General features: G+C 53.1%; 2 protein-coding genes across 2 annotated transcripts; one reads left to right on the top strand and one right to left on the bottom strand.

The window, feature by feature from the left end:
- On the top strand, window positions 1-10,248 carry ART1 (ADP-ribosyltransferase 1). The gene is made up of 5 exons (XM_081063719.1): window positions 1-52; window positions 3,990-4,107; window positions 4,413-5,193; window positions 6,329-6,370; window positions 7,936-10,248. Exons 2-5 carry the CDS (start codon window positions 4,045-4,047, stop codon window positions 8,031-8,033), a joined length of 984 nt encoding a protein of 327 aa, XP_080919845.1. The 5' UTR covers window positions 1-52; window positions 3,990-4,044; the 3' UTR covers window positions 8,034-10,248.
- Window positions 8,843-13,354, bottom strand: CHRNA10 (cholinergic receptor nicotinic alpha 10 subunit). Its single transcript, XM_081063718.1, has 5 exons — window positions 13,161-13,354; window positions 12,543-12,688; window positions 11,982-12,136; window positions 10,630-11,162; window positions 8,843-9,844 (listed from the first exon to the last, which is right to left on the bottom strand). The coding sequence occupies exons 2-5, from the start codon at window positions 12,543-12,545 to the stop codon at window positions 9,387-9,389; spliced, it is 1,149 nt and encodes a 382-aa protein (XP_080919844.1). The 5' UTR covers window positions 12,546-12,688; window positions 13,161-13,354; the 3' UTR covers window positions 8,843-9,386.

The following is a 13,354-nucleotide window of genomic DNA, read 5'->3' as shown; positions in this document are numbered from 1 at the left end:
AGTGGCCATGCAGGAGACCAACACCAGGTTCCCCGCCTTGGAGAAAGCTGAGGTAAGGGCCACACCATCCTCCTCCTGGGCACTGGGCAGGGAAAAAGTTTTCTTTAGGGGAAATTTGGCGTATTAATGGTGGAGTTTCAGCGTCATTAGGAAAAGTTTCAGGCAATCTTTTATCTTAGTCTGTTTTACTTGTTTCTCACATTTCTGGAGGATGGAAGTCCCAAGGTCAGGGTACTAGAATGGTTGAGTGAGAGCTCCCTTCCTGGATCACAGCCTGTACCTTCTCACTGTATCTTCACATGGTAGAAGGGACTAGGGAGCTCTGTGGGGTCTCTTTTATTAGAATACTCTCCACCATTTAGGTGATGAACTAATCACCTCCTAAAGGCCCCATTTTCTAATACCATCACACCTAGCATTAGGATTCCAACATTTGAATTTTAGGAGAGACACAAACATTCAGACCATAGCACCTTTGATAGAGAGGTTTGAGGCCATTGGAAAATCTGGGGGCTCCTGGGGAGAGATCTGGAGTCACATCCCCAGGAGGGAATGTTCAGCGAGAGCCTGGATGAGAGGAAACTGACAAGAAGTGTTCTGAGTAGGATGAGGACAGTAGGGCAGCTTGGATACGAAAGGGGATTGCCTGGTACCTCTACTTCGACTCCTCTACCTTCCTCATCTCTCTGGCCCCCACCCCATTTCCTCCAAACACTAGTCACCAAAGTAGTAACCTACCTGCTTGCAATGGTCTACATTGTTAGCTGCACCCAGAAAACCTCTCAGACCCTCAGCAAACATTCTGGGAGGCCTCATCTGGGCCTGGCCTTGGGCTGAGCTCTGGGGACACAGAATGGGTCATACCTAGTCCGTGCCTTCAAGGAACTCACAGGCCAGAAAGGGAGTCAGACACATAAGGGCAGCACAGTATGATTAGGACAGCGACAGAGGAAGCAGAGGCCGAGATAGGAGCTCAGAGGAGTCAGAGGGCTTCCTAGAGGAGGTGATCCCTGAGCCACGCCTGGAAGAGTGGGTAGCAGGGGAAGGGCATCCCCAGCAGATGGCAATGTATGCAGAGCCACAGGGAGGGAAATAGCAGAGCCTCGTCTGGAACTCTGCACTACAGCAGCCAAGCAGGGGTGGTGGGGCAGGAGGCTGCAGAGGTCGTGGAGGACCAGGTCACAGAGGACCTCAAATACCAGCCTGAGGAGGTGAGAATCTCTCCTGAGGGACTCTGACTGGCCCTGCTTGGGTCATGTGTCCGCCTGTGAGCCAAGCACAATGACCAGAGCATTAGAGCACCAGTTTTGGGTCATGTGTTCCCTTCTTGGGGGTGCAAAGAGTGAGGAAAGTCCCCCATGAACCCATGGATTGGATTCTCCACAAGAAAGAGAGGGTGTATTATAGAAGGTCCGGCTTCTTGGGTGAATTCCAAGACAAAAGTTCAAGTAGCTTTTTGCTACCACATACTCTGCCCATTAGTATTCCATCCTGGTATTGGGGGCCAGTGTCTTGTGCTTTACACCCCACTGTGATGCCGTTTTCGATTCTACATACTTTGTACCTCCTCCAGTCAGCTCTTCATTTAAACCCCATTCCTGGTACAAATTTGTTTCCATTTGCCTCTCTTGGTTCTTTTTGTAACACACATCACATGGTACTTAAAATTACTCACTCCAGCTCCATGTCCACCTTGAAAAAACTTAAAGAAGAGGGATGTGGGTTTTGTTGTTGATGCTGCTGTTCACAATTTTATCCTCAGTGCCTGACACATTACAGATGCTCAAGAATTTTTTGCTGAATAACTGAGTAAGTAAGTTTTGAGGGAAAGAAGGTAACGAGTTCAGTTTGGGATATGTTAAATCTGATAAAAACTGCTGCTAATCTCATTGCCCAGAGAAGCTCGTGCCTCAATTTAAATTGTACAATGGCAATTATAGGATCTTAGATTTGGAGACTCATAGAATTATAGACACATAGAATCCCAGTGTCTTAGAGGCAACGAACTATCAAAACTTGGGCGCCCCCAGGAGCCAGAGGGGATTATGGTGCAGGGAGGCTTAACCTAAGGGAGATTGGGACAGAGGCATAACCACCTGATATTTGTGTGAAGTTAGTATGAAGGGGCAGATACCTGCTTTCTGAGGAGAGGTTTCAGCTTTCATCAGGTTCCCAAAGATAAAGAACCACGGACTACATTACCATTCATGTAAAAGAAGGAAAACAGAAATACCTGTGAATTTGCTTGTATATGCATATCTCTGGAAGGATACACAAAAAATGGGAACACTGGTTGCCTCTGGGGAGATGAGGTTGGGGTTGGGGAATTAGTGAGAGGAAGATGTTTCACTGTATGTCTTTTGGACTATTGAAATTTTGAACAATGAAAATGCACTAACTCTTAGAAAATTAAACTAAAACTTTAAAATATTAAAGTTATGATTGATCCTATTAGTGAGAAGATATGTAAATTAAAAGTAGATACCATTTATGCCCACCAGTTACATAAAAATTAAAAACAGATTAATAATATCCAGGGTTGGCAAAGATGTGGAGGAAAGGACATTCTCATTCATTGTTGGTGGGAGGCAATTTGGCAGTGCCTATCAAAATAAAAAATGTTCATATCCTTAAAATATCATTACTTCTTGATCTTTCATATAAAAATATGCACACAAGTAGACAACTATTTATATACATGGATGTTCACTGCAGTATTCTGTGTAATACAAAAACCTTAGGACAAAAACTTGTGTCCATTAATAAGGAAATAATTAAGTTGTGATTTAACTATACTATGAAATACCCTGCTGCCATTATAATGAAGAAGGTAAATATGTCTGTATGACATGAAACGAAGTCTATGATATACTGTTTCCTGAAAAAGGAGGTTACAGAATATGTAGGTGTAAGCATGTTCCCTTTTTCTTTTTGAATAAAATGACAATAAAAAAATAAAAACAGGCTGTACACAGAAAACTATGTATGTACATTTAAATATTATATTATTTGTATGTTCATAGAGAAAGGTCCTGAAGGGTGGGTGCCATTGTCACAGGCCACCCCCCTCCCTAGTGGCAGGCCTGGGTAAGAGGGAGAAGGGGGATGCAGAGGGAGAGAAAGAAGAAAGGGAACTTGGACCCTGTGTTTCACTCGTACACTTTTTTGTTCACAACAAGCATGCATTACTTTGTAATAAAATAAACAGAAAAGCAGCAGCAGCACTGACTTAGAAACTGACTGTTCCAATACTGACCCAAAGCTGGAATACCTTCTCCTTGGTGCTACTTCAGGCCCCCAGGTTCCTTCCCGCTTCCTTTAGGGAAGCAGGTTCCCTCTCTCCTCTCCCCCTCCGAGTCCCTCTTCCCTCACTGCCAGGGGGTCTACATCTGTCTCTGCCCTGGAAGAAGTTGAGGGCTCAGGGGAAGAGGGCTCAGCTTGCTTCAGGACTGGACAGAGAAGGGAAGACCTCTGGATCCCCAAGCCCTGCTTTCAGCCTGTCCCTGGAATTCTGCTGTGACCCCAGCAGCTGACCACTCCTGGATCTGCCCTGTTCCAGCCTCACGTTCTCCATGAGGTGAAGCTGAGACCTCTTACCATGTCAGTCTGTCTAACAATCTCACACTGCTAGCTGTGCCACACTAGACAAAATGTCTCTTACTCTTTACATCCTAAGAATTCCTAGCTTCACTATCTTTGCTCTTCTCATTCCTGCTGCTGCAAACTCCTTTCCCACCCCCAATTCCCACCTTTTCTCTCCCAGTCTCCACTGATTGAAGCCTTACGCTCCTATGCATCCTACAAGACCCTATTCACACGTCACCTCCTCCAGGAAATCTCCCATGTTGCTTCCAGCAAGAAAGGTCCTCTCTCTCTCTTCTGAGCCTTTATTTCTATGTTGTGACTCTGTGCCAAACACTAAGAATGGCACAGAGTAGGTGTCAATAAATCTTTATTAAACTGTATAGATTAACATTCTCATTTTCCAGAGGAGGAAACTGAGACCCAAAGAGAGACAGTAACTTACACAAGGTCACCTCCACCATGCAGACTCCTGCCATGATGTTTCTGCTGCTTGTGTCCATAAGCCTCATGGAAGTACTTCAGGTATGGTCCCCCTACTGTCCCCATGCCAGCAGGGAGCTGAGCTGTCAGCTCCTTCTGAACTCTGGACGGAGGAGTGGAGGGAGGAGAGAATGCCTTATACTTCCCTTGGGGCTCACTCAGCCTGCGGGGACAGCCCCAAACCCCAGTCTTGGGGCATTGGCAGTTAATAGTTCCCAACCTTCCTTGCCCTCCACGTGTTTGGGGCCTTTACAGTGTTTTTCTCAGCTCAGTGGAGGGGAAAGCTGGATAGGCTCCCATTCTCCAAGGGTCCATCCTTTCGGTCCCTGCTGCTCCCTCTCCCACAGGGTCAGAGCCACCCCATCACACGAAGAGAACTTTTCTCTCAAGAAAGGCCCCTGGACATGGCCCCGGCCTCCTTTGATGACCAGTACACTGGCTGTGCAGCAGCCATGACAGCTGCTCTCCCAGATCTCAACCGCACAGAGTTCCAGGCCAACAAAGCGTATGCTGATGGGTGGGTGCTGGCAAGCAGCCAATGGCAGGAGCGCCAAGCCTGGGGGCCAGTGTGGGCCTTCAGTCCCACCCGGCTGCCCCCACCGCCCCCCGGCTTCCGAGATGAGCATGGGGTAGCCCTTCTGGCCTACACTGCCAACACCCCCCTGCACAAGGAGTTCAATGCGGCCGTGCGCGAGGCGGGCCGCAGCCGGGCCCACTACCTCCACCACTTCTCCTTCAAGACGCTCCATTTTCTGCTGACCGAGGCCCTGCAGCTGCTGAGCAAAGCCCAGCGTTCACCCCAGTGCCACCAGGTGTTCCGGGGGGTGCATGGCCTGCGCTTCCGGCCAGCAGGGCCTGGGGCCACCGTCCGGCTGGGAGGTTTTGCCTCCGCCTCCCTGCAGAATGTTGCAGCCCAGCAGTTTGGTGAGGAAACCTTCTTCGGCATCTGGACCTGTCTTGGGACACCTATCAAGGGCTACTCCTTCTTTCCTGGGGAGGAGGAAGTGCTGATCCCCCCTTTCGAGACCTTCCAGGTAATCAACACCAGCAGACCAGCCCAGGGCCCCTCCCGCATCTACCTCCGGGCCCTGGGCAAGCAAAGCACGTACAACTGCGAATATATCAAAGGTGAGCGGGCACGTGCAGGTCAGCACCTGTGCAGAAGGGGGGCTTCCCACCCGATTTTCAGGGGATACATACAGAAACATTAAAAACAAACCAACAGTGAATTACCCCTTCATCCTTCATCCTTGCATCTAAGGGGAGATAACCTTCTGAGGTAGGACGCTTCTTGTCCCTGGTGGTGTCTGCGCCAGAGCTGGCCACTTACCTGCTGGGAGGCTGAAGAGAGTTTCCTGACCAAAGCCGGGGTCTTTGGCCATTTGAGGGCCAAACAGACCTGGTCAGGCTTTTCTGGCTGGAAGCTAGAAGGAAATTAATTTCTAGCCACAGTACTAACACTCAGACCACTGGTGACAGAAATGAGAAGAGCCCAACTTCAGTGTCTGAGAGGAGTGTGTTCATTCAATTGAACAGAAATCCTGCGCTGTCATGTGTGGAGGGTGGGGGCAGCGGTGGGGGTGGGGAGCCAGCAGGGGGTGCCGTGCCTCTACGTTTCAGTTCAGGCTGTAGCTGGCCTCGGATACTCATCCTGTGCACCCGCCCCAGGAATGGCCAGGAGGAATCATGAAGACGGGCCCAGTTTCCTAATCTCTGATGGGGCTGTAGGCTCTGGGCCTGGCTAAGTGATGCCCAGGGGCTGGTGAGGCCTGGTTTTCATAGTCAGAGGAAGGCTATTGACTGGAACTGTGGACCATATGCAACATAGAAGGCCCAGTGTGACTTCAGGCCCCAACCTGGACAGCATCACAGTTGTGCATGAGTTGGCGGAAGGCGAGGAAGGCATGCAAAGAGCATCAAGTAGCTCCTTCTTGGCTGGGACAGGCATGGAGAGGGAGAAGTGGGCGTGCCCGGGAGGCGAAGTTCCCGGGCCAAGGGAGCGGGGGGGGGGGGGGGGGGGGGGGGGGGGGGGGGGGGGGGGGGGGAGAACCTGGAACAGGCCCTGGCTTTGAGGGCTGACTCCCTTCTGGGCCCACAGCTCATGGATCAAGTCAAATCTAGGCAAGGGAGGTCTCACCACAAGGAAGCAGAATTGGGGGAAATGTACCAGCTTTTCCTAGAGCAAGTTGTGGGTGGTCCACAGGGCCTTTTTCCTTCCTGAGAGCTATTGAATCTTTGATTCTTTACCATTTCTTCCCTACAGACAAGCAGTGCAAGTCTGGGCCCTGCCGTTTGGATAACTCAGGTAAGGGCTACAGGCGTCTGTGACAGGGGCTCCTTTCTGGGATGAGCAGGCTGCCCTGGGGTTGGACCCATTACCCAGATGTCCACCTTATAAGGAAAACAATCCTCTTTTAACAACAAAAAAGTAAACCCTCTAAAGCAGACACCTCTGGGGGTCGCTAACCTTTCCCAGAGGGTGTATTTTTATGTATGGGGTGGTGGTTGGGGGAGCTGACACACCTGCCCCCAGTTGGGCTGACCCTCCCTCCCAGGAGATAGCTGCTCAGGTCTCAGAGAGATCCAGGCTGCACAGAAGTGACCGAAGGGAAGGCTGCTTCCACCAAGTCCTCCCTGGGGCCTTCTCTTTCAGCTGCGCAATCCTCTGTCTCTTGTTATTGCCCTTAGTGCTTCCTCAGCCCACCTGCCAAGGTAGAGGCCAGACCTCAGGTACTGGAGACCTGAGTTGTAGTCCAGGCTCTGTCTGAACTTTCTCTGTGACCAACCATTAACTCTCTGGGCCTCAGTTTCCCTACCTGTATAAGCCAATTGGACTAGATGATCCCCAGGTCACTTTCAGCCATGACTTCTCTTCCCTTGAACACCTGCTATGCCAGGGCCTACCTGGACCACCACTTCTCTAGGTGGGAACAGGCCATTCCCAGGGAAGAAACTGCAGCTGCCCCTCCCCTGCGGGTCCCTCCTCCCTCCCTCTGGGCTCTGTGAACAGTGGGCAGGAAGGAGCCACAGCCTCCACTGTGTTCCCACCATCCTTCATGACACAGTGCCACTGCGGTGTGCCATCGTTCCAGGAACACCATGCCATGAATCCTCACCATGGCATGGTGGTGTACGTACTGACATCACCTGTTCTACAGACGAGAACCAGGCACAGAAAAATTAAACCATCAGCCCTCCACCACACAGCTGGTAAGGGGTGGGGTCCAGATAGTCTGGCCCTAGACCAAACTCTGAACCCCATGCCAGGCTGGCCCCCACCTCCCTAGACACCATCTCATTTTATGCTTATTGCACAATAATCTTTTGAAAGGAGACAGAACAGGAAGTATTACCCTATTATATAGTAAAGTGAGACCCAGAGACCGAAGTGACTTGCCTGAGGTGACAGAATTAGTGGCAGCGGCAGGGCCAGAAGTCCGGTCTCCAGCCTCCAACTCACTTCTCTGAGTTCTGATAATGAAATTTCAAGCACTGGAAACTTGAAGATTCCCTCCACACTCCGGCCCACCAGCACCTCTCCTACCAGGGTTTGGGCGGAGCAGCCACGGTCAGCGTCACCAGACCCCATTCAGATCTCTACCCATGTTTCATCCCACCCTGCAATGCCTCATTTGTATCCATGGGAGGCAGAGGGACAGACCTAATAATCTCTGCCAGGGGTACTGGGGCTCTCCCGGTCTCTTCATCTCTGTCTGCTTTCCTCCCTAAATTCTTCCTCTTTATTTCTGTCTCCCATTGCACTGTTTGCATCAGTCTTTCCAGCTCACTCTGCTTTTTTCTCTTTGTCTTGTTTCTTCTTTGTGTACCTCACTTTTCCCCAAATCTCTCTTTCTGCCTGTTTCTCTGCAGCCATGGGTCAGGACTCCCTTTCTGCAGTCTGGTCCCTTCTACTGCTGCTCTTGTTCTTTGTCGGAGGAGCCTTTCCAGAGAGTCCAGGACTCCTCTGATCATCAGACCCTGAAGTACCCTGCCTGCCGCCTCTGCCCAGCATGAGGATGTCAACTAAGATCCACGGAAACTCCATCTGTGGGGAACTCTGGGACCTTCTCTGACAGCTGCCAGGCCTGCTGGTGGAGAAATAGGAGAATTCTGGGTCTGAACCTGACTCGGGGCTCTAGAAATGAGACACTGAAGAGAGGTAGGGAAACTCCAGCACAGGCAATGACCCACTTGGAGGTAGAAGAGTAAACTAATTTGGGGTGGGGGGTGACTGAAGAGGAAACGCACTTGGCCATGGTACTTGAGGGTGTTCTTCAAAGGCCTTACATGTGCACCTAGAAAACTAGTCACTTCTCCAGGAAGCCTTCTCGGCCCCCCGCCACCCTGCTGGATTAGGGCCCTGCCTTTGTGCTCCCACATGTCCTGGGGGCTTTTCTACACCACATGTCCACGTCTGTCACCCTGTCAAACTGTGAGCTTCCTGGGGGCAGGGACTGATGCCAGGAAATGTGTGAAGGTCAGAAAGGGGCAAATACCTTGTGAATGGCTGGTCTTCGCATTGCCTCTACCTTGGACACTTTCAAGTTCCCTGAATTTCAGTGTGTGGGAATGGAGTTAATCCCTGAGGGAACAGAACAGGAGAGATGGCAGACAGCTTTAGGTCCTCTGCCAGGGTTTTGGTTGAATCTCAGTCATTTTGTCAGCAAAGCAGTAATTTCTGTTCTGATCCATGAGTCCTAAGGTTTCTGTTTCTAGAGAAACAAACCTGGATCCCCATCTCCCACCACCGTGGGTCCCAAGAGTAAGACAGGACATTGAGGAGATGCCAGGCACACACTTTATGATGAGTTGGGGCTTTGAGGACAAATCCCTGTGTGGCCTCCTGCTCTGGAAACTAGACCATGAATCTAAATCCCCAACGCCTTTCCCTGAGCCCCTAGGCCGGGGTGGGTAAGACCAAGTCCCTGTAACAGCAGCCACCGAGGAAGGAAAAGAAGGAAGAAAATGTGGCAGTTCTGTTTCTCATGTCGTAATTTGCACTCTCCCCACTGAAAGCTGTAACATTCAGCACTGACGTTCAATTCTGTGCCTCACTGCACTTTGATCTTGACCCTTCTTAGAGTTCCTTCTCTGTAGAAACTAGGGCAGTGGCAAGCTCTGAATTTCCCTCAGAGGTTAGCGTACGTAGACAACAAGTGCTCCCTTGTGGCTTGTGAAGTCAGCAGTGCTGATCCTGAGAGAGGGTATCCCAGGCTCTGAGGCACAATAGGGAGAGACTGGGCAGCCTATCTGAAGGCCAACAAGCAGCTGGCCTTTCCATCCCTGTCTGGGGTGCTGTGGCTGCCGCAGACTCCTAGGACTCACAGGGCCTGCACCAGCACCAGGAGGCCCATGACCAGGGTCATGAAGAAGAAGGTGCCCAGGAAGAAACGGTCCATCACACGGGCCAGGCGCTTCCAGTCCTCATGTCGGCGCTGGGCAGCCCGGTGGCTGCGGAAGGTGTTGGCAATGGTGGCTACATGGCGCAATAGGGCTTCCTGATGGCACAGACACCGGGGCTCATGGCAAGGGCCTGCTGTGGGGCCAGCCCTTCCCTCGGGAGGCTGGGGACTGGGAGGTGACTTGGGTGGTCTAGACTGCCCACAGGGCTCCCCTCGTTCCCGCACACACAGGCCCCGTGCCAGGCGTCCCAGCAGCAATGCCCGAGCCCAGGCTGGCACTGGGTGGGCACTGGGACCACAGTAATGCAGGTTCATGATAAGGATAGTGAGCGCTGTGGAGAAGGTGACCATGGTCATGGTGGCCATGTAGTACTTCCCTGAAAGAGAGAGTGAGCTGGGACCCAACACAAGAGCTCAGGGGGCCTGAGCTTCCCAGCTGCCTCAGTACAAACAGGAATGAGCGCACCCACCATGAGGCTCTCAGGACCCTCCGAGCCCAAAGGATGAAAGAGGAAGGCCTCCCCAGTCTGCATTCCTACAAGTGGGTCCTCAGAAACTACCTGCTCCCTGATTGCTCCCCTCACTGCTGGAGGCAACATTTACCCACAACCCAGGAAAGTCACCCTCTCAAATAGTATGGCCATGACCTGGGGCAAGTGACTGATCCTTTCAGTACAACTGGGATAACAACAGAACCTGTTGTAGGTCTGGGGCGTGGGGGATGCTTCCCTGACTTAATAAACAAGTGTTTAGTAGAGTGCCTGGCACACAGTGAGCACTCAATATACTTTGCCTATTATTATAACCCTGGGGACATCGATCTTCCTCCATCAAGTCCTTGAGAAAAGAACTGACTTCTTCCCCGGCCTCTTCCAGTGAAGGGAGGGTGTCCTCCCTGGAAGAGGCCTGCTCCTTTCCCCTCAATCTTGGAATGAGACATGCTCCCAGGGCGCTCCCAGGACGCTCCCAGGACGCCCCCTCCCCCCCCTGCCCCCACGCACACACTGGGTCCAGTCTGCCGACCCAGGCGCGGCCCTGCCTTGGTGGGGTCACGCACGCACGTGTCAGCCGGGGTCCAGTCTCACGGAGCGGAAAGGCTCTTCCCCCACCTCCTTACGCCCCCACCGACACCCCCCCCCGGGCGTGTCCCTCGCCCACTCACCGATGAGCGGCACACTCTCCGCCGGCGGCATGCTCTCGGCCAGGAGCAGCTGGAAGACGGTGAGCGCCAGCAGCACGGTGACGCCGAGGGACACCTTCTCGCCCGAGTCGGCAGGCAGGTGGAAGGCGAGCGGCGCGAGCAGCGAGACGAGCGCGCAGGGCAGCAGCAGGTTGCACACGTAGGCGGCCGCGCGGCGGCGCAGCAGCAGCGTGAAGGTCACGTCCGGGTAGGGCTCGGCGCAGCAGCCGTAGGTGAGCACGCGGCGCTGCGCGGGCATCCCCAGTACGCGCCACTCCACGTTCTCCACGAAGTCGGCCAGGCCGGCCCCGCTGCCACGTGGCCGCACATCCAGCTGGTGCCCACCGTGCGTCCACGAGCCGAACGTCAGGCCGCAGCGCTGTGAGTCGAAGGGGAAGGCCGACACGTCCACGCGGCACGAGCTGCGCGTGATGAGCGGCGCGTCCCAGCGCACCGCGCCATCGTGCCGCAGAACCACGTTGGTGCTGGCCGAGGCCGGTGGCTGTGCGTCTGCCCTGCGGGAGGGAGTGGGGAGCTGTGAGGTGGTGGCTGCCCGTGAAACAGTCCCGGGGCCAGCTCAGGACAGACCCCTGTAGGGGTTCTGTGACTCCAGGGGCCCGACAGCCAAAATGCCTACTCATGGAGGGTGGATTATGACTTCTGTGCTTTCGAGGTGAAAAAGGGTAGCAACTGAAGGGTCTAGCCCAGGGCAGCTTAAAAAGTCCTCTGCAAAAGTTGGCACCTGGCAGCGTCTTCCCTTGGGTGTCATCTACAAAGCTCATAGAGGAGTACCTGGGAAAATATGCGGAGCTGTGGGTTGTCCGGAAAACACAGAACTGGCTGGGGCGGCATAAAGGGAAGCTCCAGAAGACTAGGCTCCAGAGGAAATCCCTGTGCAGGCCCTTGGGGAGCCCTGAAGGGCATAGCTGGCCTGGAAGGGTTGCGTGTGCCATAAAGAGGCCCTTGTGCCCCAGAACCCTCTCTGCGAGGGATACAGAATCGGCCCTGGACTGCGCAGTGGGTTCCTAGGAGACACTCAGTCTGGGTTGCCTTGGGATGGCCTAAAGCGGGGGAGCCGTGGAGGGGCTGTGAAGGGGCTGGACACCCAGCAGGCCCTTGCCATGAGCTGCAGTGTCTGTTTCATCAGGAAGCCCCATGGCCGTGTGGCCACCACTGTCGACATCGTCCTGCCACATTAGAAGAGCCCCGGGGGAAAGCTTACAGGGCAGCACAGCAACCTGGGTGGCGGTGGGGGTGGGGGAATGGGTGCCTATGCAGGGTCTCTGGCCACTCTAGAGAGGGCTAGGAGAGGGGAGGAGCCCAGTAAGCAGTACTTATTATAGAGTACGATGTCAGGCCGCCACACAAGACTGCTGGGAATGCGGATGGCCTCCAGGCCACCATAGGCATCGGGGTCCCATTGTAGGTAGGCGTCTGTCCACTCCTGTCGCATCCACAGGTACAGGGTCAGCACCTGGTTGCGCTCGTCCTAGTTGAGGGCAGGGAATGAGCACATATGTGGACACATGTACATGCATGTCTTCCCATGTGTGTGCACACTCACCTACAGAGCTCTGGTCAGCACCCACAAACCCAACTTGCCCATACAGTCCAGTTCCTACCGAGGCCTTGGGACCTTGGCAGTTTCTTCTCTTCTCTGGGCCTCAGTTTCCTCAGCAGTTACATGGGTGATAATCCCTGCTGGGCAGGAATTCAACTGTACAAAGTGTTGGGCCCACTGTGGGCACCCAGCAGTTAGTATCCAACAGATAGTAGCTGCTATTGTTAACGTTTACAGAAAAGAATTGTTTGGAGAATAATCCCAGTTTCTCACCCCCAAGTTCCTTGACACTGTCCCCAGCACACTCCACAGTTGTATAACCACTACGACGTACCATGTCGATGATCTGGGACAATGTCACCTCCAGGGTCACGTTCAGAGCTTGGTCTGTGTCCGCCACTGGTCTCAGGGCACTTGTGTAGTTGGCGAAGAGGTCATGGAACAGCCTGTGAGCCAGCCTGCCCTCAGCTCCCAAGCACTCTGGGGGACCAGTAAGAAGCGTTGTCCATCTGAGACCCTCATCCAGGAGCCATCCACCCCCACAAGGCTGGGGCTGTCACCTGCTCCACTATCTCACAGCTGTCTGACTGGTCTCCCTGATGTCTGCTTCTGTCCTTCTACCTGTGACTCTAGTACCCCTTGGCTTGCCTCCAAGGATGAATGAGGTGAAGGCGGTGGAGCGAATTGATACTATCTTCAGAGGCAAGGCTGCTGGGTTTCTTCCTTACCCATCCCATCCCAAGGACCTGGATTCTGCCTGCCCTGCCACAAATGCTACAAGGGCCCAAATAGGCCACTAGAGTCTCAACTCCCACCCAGGCCTATTGCCCCACTCCATCCAGTCTCTGAAACTTCTCCAGCTGCAATTCAGTTGATTTCTTCAAAGTTTTTGACACTATGGGCCAGTCCCTCCTTCTGAAAACATACTCTTCCATAGGCTTTTGTCACGTACCACGTTGTCCTTAGTCTCTGACTTAAGTATTGCTCCCCAGAATCCTGTCTTTGGCCCTTGTCTCCTTCTTCTTCCGCCCAGACTTTTCTGCTGAGCTCCACTTCTGAATGTCCTACAGGCATCTAATCTAGGAACTCATTTCTCCGCCCCATGCTCTGAAACCTGCTCCTTGTTTGGTGTTCCCCAAGCAGGGG

Source organism: Rhinolophus hipposideros (genome assembly GCF_964194185.1).
Source record: "Rhinolophus hipposideros genome assembly, chromosome: 10".
Classification (NCBI taxonomy): domain Eukaryota; kingdom Metazoa; phylum Chordata; class Mammalia; order Chiroptera; family Rhinolophidae; genus Rhinolophus; species Rhinolophus hipposideros.
The sequence above is the reverse complement of the archived record's forward strand: the minus strand, read 5'-3'. Positions and strand labels throughout refer to the sequence as shown.